General features: G+C 39.9%; 1 protein-coding gene and 1 long non-coding RNA gene across 4 annotated transcripts in view; both read left to right on the forward strand.

The window, feature by feature from the left end:
* ARID5B (AT-rich interaction domain 5B) overlaps positions 1 to 14342 on the forward strand; it is a 172316-nt gene that overhangs the window by 18377 nt on the left and 139597 nt on the right. For all 3 annotated transcript variants that reach the window (XM_040975820.1, XM_040975819.1, XM_040975821.1), the window contains exon 3: positions 13631 to 13856. In XM_040975820.1, the coding sequence (XP_040831754.1) occupies positions 13631 to 13856 (226 nt within the window). The remainder of the gene's footprint in view (positions 1 to 13630; positions 13857 to 14342) is intronic.
* On the forward strand, positions 657 to 5007 carry LOC121153345. The gene is made up of 2 exons (XR_005883387.1): positions 657 to 4445; positions 4803 to 5007. It is a non-coding gene; the product is annotated as an uncharacterized LOC121153345 (long non-coding RNA).

Raw genomic sequence — 14342 nt, forward strand, 5'->3', positions numbered from 1 at the left:
AAGGAGGAGGACGCACCCACAACTGATAGAAACAGCTTCTTAATGCTTAAGGAAACAGGTTTGTTTTGTGCAGAATGGTTAAAGTGGGGATCAAATTGACCTGTGTCTATACACAGACTGCAAACTCCACTTGGGAGTTACTGTTGTCCCAGTTTGTGTTCATAGTATGTGTATCCACAAGAGCTGCCTCCCCATTACCCTTTGACCTTATGCATATGTTAGGAGAGCAGCTGGCCTACCACCTTTTACCTTCTGTGGAAATTATCTGCTTCCTGGGAAAACTCATTCATTTCTCTTTGGTCTGAGCAAAATTCTCAGAACTACGGATGTGAACATTGAAGATTTTGGGGAAAGTGGGCATTAAGCAAATTCTGCTCAATCTTAAAAAAAGATTTATTTATTTTTAATTAGAAAGGCAGATTTATAAAAAGAAGAAGAGACAGAGAAAAAGATCTTCCATCCTCTGGTTCACTCTCCAACTGGCCACAGTGGCCAGAGCTGAGCCAATCTGAGCCAATCTAAAGCCAGGAACCGGAAGTCTCCCACGGTTCTGAGTCTCCCACATGGGTTCAGGGACACAAGGCTCTGGGCCATCCTCTACTGCTTTCCTAGGCCAGAAACAGGGAGCTGAGAGGAAAGCGGAGCAGCCAGAACAAAAACCGACACCCATATGGAATCCCAGCGTGTGCAAGGCAAAGACTTTAGCCACTAGACTACCATGCCAGGCCCTTTGCTTAAGTTTAGTAATGGAAAATTATTTATGGTAAACCTACTGGACGGTTATTAAGAAAAAGGGTCAGGATTCAAACTGAGGAACATGCATCAGCTGTTCAGAAAGTGCTCAACTGTGTGTTTTTTTCCTTTCTCATTCTGTTTCCCTTGAATTTGACTACACAGCTTATGCTTCCTGGGACCTTTGCAGGCTCTGGTCCTTCCACTCCCGTGTCCTCTGTGTTTTCTTCACCTCCATGCACCTCTTAGCTCTGCCAGTTCTTTCTTGCCCTTTGGGTCTCAGCAGACAGAGCTTTCCTGACCACTTGATGTACATAATCTCCAGTTCCACCCTCAACATTCATAGTTGCCTCTTCCCAGTAGCTGCTGAATAAATAAAATTACCCATGGCCATTTCTCACCGTATTGAGCCCTGTTAGCTGACATGCTATAGTATTTCCTGTCCTTTCTTCACTAGGCAAGGCTCCTGTCACTCAGAGTCCTAGACCCTGCTATTTCTCTTGTTAGCACAGCTCCAAGGGTCGCTTAGGTCACTGAGGATCTAGGAATGAATGAAGCCCTGATACAGCCCTGTTTCTCAAATGTGATACCTACATCTCGTTCATCTTTCTCTCTCCGTGGCTGATGCTCAGCCCAGTGCCTGGCATAGAGTAGAGTCAATACAGTTAATTGGATCCAAATGCATTGAGTTGGGGGGAAAGCTACAACACAGTCTCTCCTGACAACAACATTGGATGAAGCTCAGGCTCTGAATGCTCTCTTAAAGGTGGCAGGGATGGCGCCTTCTGGAATCCCTTCTGTGATAATTTTGTCAGAATGCCCAGTAGCTTTCATTTGTTCACTCATTCATTCATTTCCAAGCCCCACCTGGAAGAGTATAGGGCTTTGGGCATGGGAAACTATACCATTTTTAGCTTTGCTTTTAAAAAGTTTACCTTGAGGAAAACTTGGGTTTTGGTCTCTCGTTTATCCTACCTCCGTAGGTGGCAAAATAGTTGGAATCTAATGTAGTTGCTTGGGTCTTTCTTCTGTGTTGGCCTCCACACCAAAGCCTTTGAACAAGAGTAGAAAGGTCACCAACTGTGGTTGCAAATTGGCTCTTATGCTAATCCTAGCTTATTCAAAAATCGCCCAATATTTTTCCAAACTGAGTTTAGGGCTTTTGATTGAAGCCTGAATCATTCACCATGGCAGAGTCTATCAGTAGTACAGGAAAAGCTAAAACTAAAATACAAAGCCCCTTTAAGTAATCCAATATAGGATAATTACATTATTAAATAAATCTGTGGGCCTCAAATTATTCCATTGTGCATGTGAGGATAATAATGTGAGCTGTGCTAAGTGAACAGAGTGAAAAAAAATGTTTAACAAGAGGGAGCATGTCTAAATCATATGTTTATGTTTAAACAGACTACACAAAACAGGAAGATTTATTTGGTTTCTACATTAAAGTGCTCTAAATAGGCATAAGGCTTTCGTTGGATTTCTCTGAAAACTGTTTTTCTAATTAATGGCAAGGGTATATCAAGACACAGTGCCAGCTGACCACTAAGCTGTAATAATTCAGGCGGCTTCCACTGTGACTTGCCTGTCCCAACAGGGGCAACCGGTTTCTGCCTCCTTTGAGGGTCTTTATGGAATGTAGGTCTTGTTGAACTGCCTGCCTGGTCATAGGGATACATGCATACAAGTTAGGTGAAAAAGTAAAAGACGAGGATGGAAAGTAATGGTTTGGAGTCATTTAGCATAATAGAACTGCTCAGTTTTCTTTTCACTGTGATTTGATAGACCGTTCCTTAAATCCTATTAAAATTTATTTCATTTGAGAGGCAGAGAGGGATCAACAGACAGATAATCTGACTGAACATGAGACTTCTCTGCTGGGTCATTCCCCAAAAGCTCACAATAATTGCGACTGGGTCAGGCTATAGCTTATACATGGGAACTCCATCCATGATCCCTTATGGGTAGCAGTGAATTAACTACTGGAACCATCATCTGTTGCCTCTCAGGGTGCATATTAGAAGGAACTGGAGCCCAGAGTAGGTCTTAGACTCCAACCCAGACACTTGGAAATGGAATGTGTAACTACTAGCCACTAGGTCAAATTCCCTTCCTAACAGAGTGCTCCCATTAGGTAATTCAAACGAGCTTTAACACTGAACATGGGCTCGTTTCTCTCTTGTTATTGCTTTCATTACCACAGCTAAGTTTTTAGTTGCCAAGCTAGTTTTTCATTGTGGGAACCAGACAGTACTTTACATATATAAAAAATAGACAGCAGTGTTACTAATTTGGTCAAAGAAAGGGTGGACCAGCTTGGTTATTGACTTATGACATCTTCCTTAGTATCGAATGCCTGTATGTTGAGAGGTGAAACTTCTAGGCTTTTGGAATGCCTTTGCCCTCTGTAAATTTCCATTATAGGGAGAAAGGAAGGTGCTTACATACTAGGTCCAAGAAGGAAGAAGGAGAACTGGGCTGTCTCTGGGGATTTCTTTAAAGATGGTATCTGGTCAGGGGAGCAGGCTGTAGCTTAACAGCTTTTAGATGAATGCGTATTAAAAATGTATTTAGGAACATAAAATATTTAGGATTTTTGAATTACTTGTTTGATGCGCAAATGCCGTTGGCTGTACCATGAAGGATGGTCACATTATGCTTGACAAATTATGCCTAAGAGCAGCCCATTTGCTTACTTACTCCTAATTGTGCCAAGATGGATTTCCAAAATCTGTTGAACCACAAGCTTCACCAGCAGAGTGTTTGGGGAGGGGAGACAAAAAACTGTTGGATAGGAGATGGTTAGCTTGGAAGTTTGGAACCCAATACACTAACAAGGATCCATGGCAAATCCATTTCATCATTTTAAGGGAATCAAATTTAATTTTAGCACATACTTGAGGGGCTATCTTCATTACTTGGACAACATACAACTTTTCATATTTTTAAGCTATTGGGTGTCTGTAGGAGCAAAAGCACAAGAAAAAATTATAGCTAAAATCCTTTTTGTTATGAAATTCTTCTGAATCTCATTCACCCTTGAGAGTTGATGGCAAGATTTAACTGGCCCAATGTAGGAATAGTTTGGTGTGTGACTACCAAAAATGTTCACAAGAGCACTTCCGTGGAAAGAAGTTCTGCTACCCAGCTGGTTCCTGATTCCACTTCAGGTTTCTCATCTCTAAGCTGGACCTAGAGGCACCACTCTCAGAGAACCTTGGAGGAATGATGTGAGATCATGTCAAAGGGTCTCACATTAAAGGCATGGGCTATTATTTTGGTCAAGTAAAGCATCTCAAAGTTTTCTACTGCTGTCTCCCTTGCGGTCCAGGAAATGAGAAGCCCATGTTCTAAGCTGTCTTTTGATGCAAATTCTACTTGGGGGTAGCTAGCAGAAACTACAGAGCCTTTGTTTTTTTTTTTTTAACCCATCCAAAGAATCAAGAGTTAGGAACACACTGTTACTTCTGGGGCATAATTGACTCATTTTCCAATCAAGTGTTGCTATATAAGAAGGTAATAACCATCATTTCTTGGATGCCTACTCTGTATTAAGCATTGTGTTATAATAACTTCAACAAGGGTCATGTGCCTACAAAATTGGGTGAAAAGGAAAAAGATTAGAATGACACTGGCATCATTCAACATAACAGAACAACTGAATTGGGTGTTGGTTGAGTTTTCTTGTTTCTAATTTTGCTTTGATTAAGGTTTCTTTTTTTTTTTTTTTAAAGATTTATTTTTATTATTTTTGTTTTTTTATTGGAAAGGCGGATATACAGATAGGAGAGACAGAGAGGAAGATCTTCCGTCCGATGATTCACTCCCCAAGTGAGCGCAACGGGTCGATACTACGCCGATCCGAAGCCAGGAGCCTCTTCCGGGTCTCCCACGCGGGTGCAGGTTCCCAAAGCTTTGGGCTGTCCTCGACTGCCTTCCCAGGCCACAGGCAGGGAGCTGGAAGGGAAGCGGGGCTACCGGGATTAGAACCGGCGCCCATATGGGATCCCGGGCGTGCAAAGCGAGGACTTAACCACTTGCGCCACCGCGCCGGGCCCTTGATTAAGGTTTGACACATGTTTTTAGAGGTAATTCAGTATCCTACCTATCCTATGAGGTAGGTTTATCTGTACTATTATCCCTTGTCCCATGGACAATATTAACAGTAGAGCTGCGTTTGAACCTGGGCAAGTCAGACACAAGAACTGGTGCTCTCTCAGTTATCCCTTCATCTTTTCTATCATGGAACATCCAGAGATGTCTTACCATTAAGACCATTAAGATGCTTAGATTCAACTTGGTGCTTGGCCTTTTTGAAATTTACAGAAGAAGCAAAAATTAAGCAGGAGTGACTGTCTCTGAAAAAGACTGGAAATTCAGGTACTTATTGTAGAAGAGATAATCATGCAATTCAACATTAAGTATTTTACTAATAAAGATTTGACATTATATCACAGGTAATAAGAGCAGTAATTCCTAGTCTGGGGACCAGGTTGGTGTTGTTAACTTTGCATTTTGCCTAGTAAGTATGTTACAAACTAACTACTACTATCTATTTCCATCCTTGTTTCAGATAGGAAAAAAATAGACAAAAGGAAGATTAATAAAGTATTAAATAGAAAGAGAGTGCAGGGTGCTTGCACAGCATTGCCAGCCGACTCCTCTTCCTGCTCTCTGCCGTGGGGCTCTGCCTCCACCAGAGGCTTTGTGGGAGGATTCCACAAAGCAACACTCCTGGGCCCTGTGCTTCGTGATGGGTTCAGTCACACAGGTGTTCTTCCAGAAGAATAGTGGAGGGTCACTGACTATGGTAGAAACATGTGTTATGATCCTGGTTACTACTCTTGATCCCTGCTTGACACTTGGTACTGCGGGAAGTGAGAGCTGAGTTGCTGCTAGTCCAAATCTCTATACTGTCTCTCTTATATTTGCTTTAAATTCCACCCACACCTTTGTCTTTAATCCCTATATAAAACCCTCCTTGGGCCATTGCTATTCAAGTAGTAATGTTTCCTGTTGGGATTCTGATGGAACTTGCAGCTATATGATACCTCATGCATTGCTCTTATTTTTCTGACCCATGAAAGCTCCATCTTGTTTTGGCTTACATGGCCATCCCATCTGTCCTGACTTGGGCTTCTGAGGGTAACAACCTGCCTATAGAGTGAAATCTTCCTTCTTCAGTTGGTGTCCCATTAACAGAAAACATCAGCATAGAACAACAATTGTAAAAGCTAGTGGGTGCCACAAATTGCAACATCTAAGAGCAGCTTGAAAGCAAGGGTGTGGCTGGGCTAGCCAGGTTCCAAGATGATGCTTTCTTCCTCTAAGAACATTGATATACATTATAACCTCACATGATTGGCCAGAATAGATCCATGCAGGGTACATGTTAATTTGTTTGTAGTTCATCTTTCCAAAAGTTGACTCTTAAGTGTTTTTGATGAAAATTTCCCCCAGAGCCATTTGGACTGTAATTTTTGGTTTCACAAATTATCTAGCTGAATACCACAGACTGTAGTATTTTGTGTTCCCAACATTTATCACGCTTCACATGCTACAATGAACATTTTTAAAATCTGGGATTTCAAGGGAAGATTGATGTGAATATGGTGCACTTTACTGTTCCCACACTAGTCTCTCCTTCCCCTTCTTCCCCCCACCCTTTGCAAGACCTCTTATGGTGCACAGTTAGCTGTTCCTCCTCCTTGGAATCCTAGCCATCCCCAGCAATGGTCAATTACTGGGTACCACACAGGGTAGGAGAGGTCCAATCATATTTTCTTGCCTGAGGGATAATATAGTAGTAAAGATACAGTCCAGTGATATGCAACCAAGACCCATCATTGTAGTTGATTAAATATGTTGGGAGTTCAAAACCTCTTTGCAGTCACTGCTTAAAGGTAAATGGTCCAGGGTGGTTTTGCTCCACGTGAATGTCCAAGGCCTGGGCTCATTCTGATTTGTTTTGTTTCCTCCTAAGGTATTGTCCCTCATTTTTGTGGTCCAAAATCACACCCTTGCCTTTCGGGGAATGACATGGAAGTTGTACATATCACTAAATTGGTATTACATTGGTCAGAACTTGATCATGGGACTATACCTGGCTCTAAGGGAAGCAGAGAAATTCAGTCTTTATTCATCACCCAGCAAATTAGCAGTTGATTGTTGTAAAAGAAAAGAATAGATACAGGGGAAATTTAACCACAGCTAAGTAGTTTCTCAGTTTCCATGCATCAAGTAAGATACTTTCTTTTCAATAAGCCAAGTGAGTTTTGCAGTTCTACTGAGCTTGAGCTGACTGTGAGACAACTATACTGATAATAGAGGACTGGAATGTGGATACATATTTTTGAAGCACTACAGAATGCAGTCCTGGGCTTCAGAGGTGAGCATTGCAATCCTCAGAGGGGAACAGTTTCTTCAGAGTGGTATGCATAGAGAGAAAGGCTGAACTCAGATTACATCTAAGAATATGTATGTCTTCTGTATTTTCCTAATTGAGAAATGGAATGAGGAACAAGAAAAATTGAATAAAGCAAGGAAATGAGGAGGTTGTTGATGCTGGTTCCTTGTGGGTCTCTTGCATGTCTTTATACTTTGTGAACAGAGGAACTAACTGCCTTTATTCTTCACTGCCTTTTCAAACATGTTTATATAATGAACAGCCTTGGAAGACAAATATAGGGTATTGCTTCAGAACGAAGCGAAGGCATTCTTATACTCCAGTGTTGAAGAGTTGGGTTCTCTAAGCTCAGAACTCTTCCACATGACACTCCAATATGGAAGTTGGTGTTAGCTCTCCCTCTTTGCATCTCCTTTTGGGAACTGGATGTTTAAAGAATCAGTGTAAATGCTTGTACATGGACTGCTGCTATTGCTATAAACAATAGACCAACCTATATCTTTGACTTGGAATCTCATGGCATTTGCCAACATCCATGAAACTGGCAGGCAAATTTAGGAGTTTGCAAAGCAAATTAAACTCTCATACATGTCTCACTTCTTAACAAGAGAGAGAATTTCAAGCGAAAAATAATGGTTTTCATTATCTAATGCTATAAAGAGGTCAAGAAAAATGAAGAATCAGAAATGATCTTTCTTTAAACATACAGCAAGCATAGTGATTTTCACTTTTTGAGCTTAGAACCCCTCAAAATGGTTAACACCAAAAAGCTTCTGTTTTTTGTGGATACTATCTACTGATATTTATGGTATCAGAAATTAAAATTAAGACATAAGCTGAAAATATTATTTGTTTAAAATAGCACTCACATGCAAGAAAAATGAATGTCAAGGTGAACCTTGGAAAAATTGAGTCAAATTTTACTTCTCAAAGTGAAATTTAAGACTCTCAAAAACTTCTGGAAGAAATCATAGGAAAAACCTTTATGATCTGGTATTAGGTCACGAGTGCATTGATACAACAGCAAAGCTACAGTATGTAAAAGATAAAAATCTGACCAATTAGACTTAAACAAAATTAACAACTTATGCTTTGTAAAAGACACTGTTAGAAGGAAATGACAAGTTACCAAGTACTTTAAGCCATGTATTTGATAAAAGACTTGTGTCCAGAATGTACAAGAACCCTCAAAACTGTACTGACAATCTGTAACAAGCAACAGTAACAAGACAACTGGAACTTGGAAATATATAAAAGATTTCAACACACGCTTCATCAGAAGGGATTAAGACATGGACAATTGAAACCTGAAAAGGTATTTGATATCATTAGTCATTGTGGACATGAAAATGCAAAACCATGGTGAGAATACATTGCCAGTGTGTTAGCACAGCAATGATATATCCATTAGTGGTGATGAGCTCAGGTGCTAGGAGGGATGAGGGACAACTGGGACTTGCAGATAATGCTGGTGGGACTGCAAAAACACTTCAGCTACTCTAGAAAAATAGTTGGGCAGATTTGAAACCATACTTATTTTGTCCTAAGTATTTACAGAATTCTAAATGTGTTCACACAAAAGCCTCTATATGGAGGATTTTTTTTTTTTTTTTAGCAAGTTGATTTGAATCACCAAAGCTGAAACAATCCATGTGTCCTACAGTCAGTTAACAGACAAATTTGAAGACCCATTCATTCCAGGAATACTATTGTGCAATGACTCGTGGCTAAAAAGCAATGACTCGTGGCTCCTCTCCCGATTCTGGGTTCCTGCTAATGTGCACCCTGGGAGGCAGTGGAAGATGCTTCTAATAGTTGGGTCCACAGCACGCATGAGGGAGACCTGGACTGACTTTGGACCAGTGTTTTGGCCTGGCCTACCTCTGGCTGGTGCAGGAATTTGGGATGTAAACCAGAAAATGTGACTTCTCTCTCAGTCTGTCTCTCTTTGATTTTTAAACAAATAAATGTGTTTTTAGTTTATGTAAAATGGAATTAAAAGATACGTTTATTTAAAAAAAATGGAAATAGTAATTAATATTAATGAATTAGGAAATATTAATTTTAAAAGTAAAATTAACAGTAAGAGCCTATTTTGTACACCTAAACCATTTTTATGAAAATTAGCCATATTTTTAAAGACAAAAAATTGGTAAAAACTGGCAGTGTCTTACATTTTGAAAAGATGTCTTTCCTGTCTAGCTTAGTGGAGGGCTGTGTCCTCATAACTGTTTCTATTGTCTGTCTTGTGAGATGACGTATCACATAATCTGTGGAAAACCCCACTGCGCACTTGAAAGAGATCGAGAGTGATGGAGTCCTGGTCTTGTTACGATGAGTTTTGACCTGTGTCCCACCCGCGTGCTCACAAGGATTCCCAGAGCCCCCTGCACTGCCGTTTGAGAACCCCGATAGAATACACTGTCCCCAATTTTCATCATTATGACTTTTTTCTCTTGCCACATCTCAATGCCCAATGTTTACTTCGTGACTTTGTTAAAACTGACCCACTGTTTAACTTCAGTCTACTTAGAGAGGACTCTCTATCTCCAGTGACTCTAAAGCCACTAGAACTTTCTTCTAAATACAGAGTAACCATAAGATAAAATAAGTCATGAATCACTTTAGTATATACTTAAAATATTAACCTATAAACAATCTAAACTCATTTCTGCATGACACATTTTGGAGAACAGTCGTGTAGGGAAGTAGTGACAATGAAAATGACCGCTGACTTTGACATACTGCATAATTCATGTTGACTCACTGAATCCTGGCAGTTACTCTAAGAAGTACACAGCATTATTAGCCTTTAAAAAAATGTGTAAACATACTATTTTTTTAAAAAAAGCTTTTATTCATTTATTTATTTATTTTTTTAAAGTCAGGTATACAGAGAGGAGGAGAGACAGACAGAATGATCTTCAGTCTGGTGATTTACTCCCAATCAGCTGCATGGCCAGAGCTGCGCCAATCTGAAGCCAGGAACCAGGAGCCTCTTCTGGGTCTCCCACGCGGGTGCAGGGTCCCAAGGCTTTGGGCTGTCCTCAACTGCTTTCCCAGGCCACAAACACAGAGCTGGATGGGAAGCAGGACCTCTAGAACTGGAACTGGTGCCCATATGGGATCCCAGCACGTGCAAGGCAAGGACTTTAACCACTAGGCTACCGTGCCGGGCCCCAACATACTTTTAAAATACAGAGATATTAAAAAGATTGACACTATATGTGTGTATATATATATATTTTAACTACAGTGAGTAAATTCTGTGACTGGGATTTGAACTCAGGCAAGCTGGTGGTAGGATCTAAGATGGTGTGTTGGAAGAGGAAACCTAAATTCTCGTCCAAGCTCTAGGAAATGTCACTGAACTTGCCTGTCCTCAATAAAATAAAGGATGTAGGATAAATCAGGGTATTCAAGTTTAAGTGTCTGGTGCTACGCAGGGCCTGGCAGGCAAAGGAACAGTGGGTAGAAAATAACACTATACTAAATATACACTTGCCTAAAGAAAGCAGCTGCTCCACAGTTGAAAGTGATTTTTCTTTTTGCTTTCTTTTTTTGAGGGGGGACGGGGTGGTGAGGGGGAGCAATTAATTTACAAAAGAATAGTGAAGTCAGGATATTTTTTGTGCAGTTTCCCAATTTTTAGAACAGTTAGAAGGGCCAAACAACACATACAGACGGGCTGCTCTGTGGTTTCTTGTCAGGTTTGTCTTCGCCTGACAGCAGTCATGATTAAATGAGCTGTTTTGTACAGTGGCAAAAAAAAAAAAAAAAAAAAACCCACCCAAATTGCAGAAAAATGCAGTTTAAAGCAACGATCAAAGGGGAGAAGGACTTGGAAAGTGTCTCAATACAGCCTACCTAAATATTGACTAAGAGTCGGGTTAATTGAAAAGTCAAGGTACATTAACAAAATAACAAAGTGTATTTCTCTGTGTTCCTTTGTGTTGTATTAGAGTAAGTCAACAGTGTTTATCCAGTGCTAATTCTCAGTTTGCTGAGAACGAATCTAATCATGAGATGAGCTTATTGGAATTCTTTTCTTAGACATGGACTTGTCCAAGAACGGTGAATATTAGGAACTTTAGTCAGCACTTGCTCAGAATAATAAATACGAACACGTGATTTGTATCATTGTGTGTACAAGTTAACGTTTCCTGAGACATTTTCTACATATATGTTGGCTGTTTTTTTTTGGGGGGGGGGTTGGTTTGTTGCTTCCCCCTCCTCTGCTTATCAGATTTCCTTCCAAATCCTGACATTTGACAATGCTGCCGGGCCAGTTTCTCTGTAAATCCAGAGTAAAACATGCTGGTGGTTTCACAATTAATCCAAACTTGGGTTTATGGCTTCTGCATGTTTATGTGAATTCCTGCGTGTGTTTTCATATGTGTGTATATTTAGAAGGGCAGTTTGAGGGAGAAAGAAAGAGGCGAGGAAGCCCACAATCTATAGACTGAATCTTGAAAGATGAGTTTATTCATCGATGACATCATAAGGATTGTATTTTCTCTTGGTTAATAAACTATCTGTTTGGCGGGTGTTGTAAACCGGCCAGAGCGAGTCATGCCATTTCTTGGAAAAGATCTGAAGCAACTGGTAATTGAAATGATAATCATTTGATCATAGTTAGCGCTATTTGAAAATAACACTCATCTCCCAACTCCTCTCTTCTAAGGGACCATATTTGGTCAAAATGTTGCCAAATTCCATCTTTACTAATGTTGAGACTGATATGCCATGCTGCTTAGTTATTTTCCAGTACATTTTAAACTTGATTCTAGTATGCCTCGTCCAGAAGCTGTTCCCATATGCTTTGAAACAATACCCAGCCTGAATTATAATTCTGACATTGAATAATCACCATGTAATAGCTAGAAAATGCATGACAGCTACAGATCTTTTATTTCAAGAGGATGGTGTGGGGAATTCAAGGGAAACCATCCGTTGAAATGTGCTTTGTAATATGCCCCATTGTTTATAAAGTATTGAAATTTTTTCTTGAGCGGAGGATACAAACACAGTTTCTACTTTGTCCCTCATTTAGTGGAAGTTCATATTTAATCATGATAAGTAGAAGAATTCCATTACCCAACGTTTGACTTTTTCTTTGTGATAGAAGATTTGTTACTTTGCTGCTGCTTAACAAACTTCTCAAAAGCAGCTTAGAACTGGATGAGGAAAAGCGAAATGTTCGATCCCATCTTGAAACATTTTTAAAACTAAACCCAAGGCTGCTTTTTGTGTGAAGCTTATCTTAATAAACCCTTTTTTGTTTGAACTGGAGTAGTGTGTGTGTGTGTGTGTGTGTGTGTGTGTGTGTGTGTGTGTAGGTGGGGGAAGGAAGAAAGAGTCATGATTTACAGCAAAATTAGCAGAATCATTTGTGAATTCCTGTTGTTTAATACTTAGAGACATCTTCCTGTTGTTGTTTGTTATAAGTGTTTCTAAGATTGTATAAGCTTAGGGTTTTCACAGCTAAGCTTTCTTCAGAAATGTGAAGTAAAAGAAATGAAAGAAGTCACTTCAAGTTGAAATGTCAAATGCTTCAAATAATTTCACTTAAAACCCAGTGAGATGATCTTCTTAAGCCTTTTCCAAAGAATCTTTGGGATGGCGTCAGGGTGGTGGTGAGAGGCGGAGTTCTCCCTTTTTCCCTGTAGGGGTGTCCATTAAATATCTTACTGGATTAATTCTCAGACAGAAAAGTTGGTTGTTTCCTGGAAGCAATTAGAGATGCTTAAAATTCAAATTTATGATCCATAGGAGAAACTTACATTTCAACTACTTTTCTTAAATTCAAAGACTTTCTCCCAACTCACCCTCTCACCCCCAACCCTGAATGTATTAAAAGAAAAAAATCAGTTCATTTCTCAGCTTACAAAGCTCTTGAGAAACATGAGAATGTGTAAGTTTCTTTCAGTGGGAAGCATATAACATTTATGAAGTATTTCTTTGGGGATTACATCACAGTTTTATTTAATTTTTAGGACAAAAGTTAAATTCAATATTTGTGTATAAGCCAAGGGAAAATGTACCATAAACATAGGAATTTTGGGGTGAGTCAGAGTTCCAAGAATCCTAGATTTACTTAGACCATTTATATAAAGACAGGCTAACCATTAGTCATCTAGCTCTCACTTTTTATATTTGCAATTAGCTGCACCTAAAAATTAACTTTTGCCCAAGTGGTCAGGTAGATAAAGTAGGCTCTGTTGACCTGTGTTAAAAATGACAATTAGCCTTTCTACCTTATTTTCAGATATTTTTAACAGTATGAAAAATATCTTATAAATAATTATCTGAATAATCACTGAATTGAAATGAGTTGTTGGAATTCCCTGAAACTGAAGAGCTCATATTATTTTCATATACATGGCTAAACCATGCATGTACTACTTCGGGTGGATTGGCTGTGATGGTTTCGTAGAGCTCAAACTCACAAGGCACGCTTTTTTGTTCTTTCTCAATGACCACTTGTAGGATGAAGTGATTGCTGTTTCCGAAAAGGTGATTGTGAAGCTGGAAGACCTGGTGAAGTGGGTACATTCTGATTTCTCCAAATGGAGATGTGGCCTCCAAGCTGGGCCAGTGAAAACCGAAGCCTTGGGAAGGAATGGACAGAAGGAAGCTCTGTTAAAGTACCGGCAGTCAACCCTCAACAGTGGACTCAACTTCAAAGACGTTCTCAAGGAAAAGGCTGACCTTGGTAAATACGATTGATAGTAATAAGGCCAAGGAGTGTGAATGTATAATAACCTATCTTTTCCATTGTAGAATTTTCTGGCAATCCTCCCCATACATGATCTCTTTCATCTCAAAAGGGCCTAAGAGCGCAGGGAGAGAGATGACTGGGTGGGTAAGGAATGGATGTTGCCTTTTGAGTCACAGGCTCTATGCCAGGTGATAGAACACATGTCTTTGAACAGCTGCCATTAAGGTATAAAGTTTTATTAGGACACCTAAAATTGAATTAATGAAAAGTTTCAATATTTGTTGAAAGTAGATAGTGTGGCATGTATTAACATCATGTCAGAATTTCATTTTGCGCATGGTTAGAAAGCCAAGTAGGGAAGAGGAGTGAGTTTTGTCACGCAGAGCAAGAGGCCAATGCCAAGGCAAGGGTTACTACTCAGCAACCCGGAGCACAAATTGCCCTGCTGTAGGCATGCAGTGGGCACCATCAACAATGAAT

This window comes from Ochotona curzoniae, unplaced genomic scaffold, assembly GCF_017591425.1.
Source record: "Ochotona curzoniae isolate NIBS_2020 unplaced genomic scaffold, NIBS_Ocur_1.0 contig_2692, whole genome shotgun sequence".
NCBI classification, from domain to species: Eukaryota; Metazoa; Chordata; class Mammalia; order Lagomorpha; family Ochotonidae; genus Ochotona; species Ochotona curzoniae.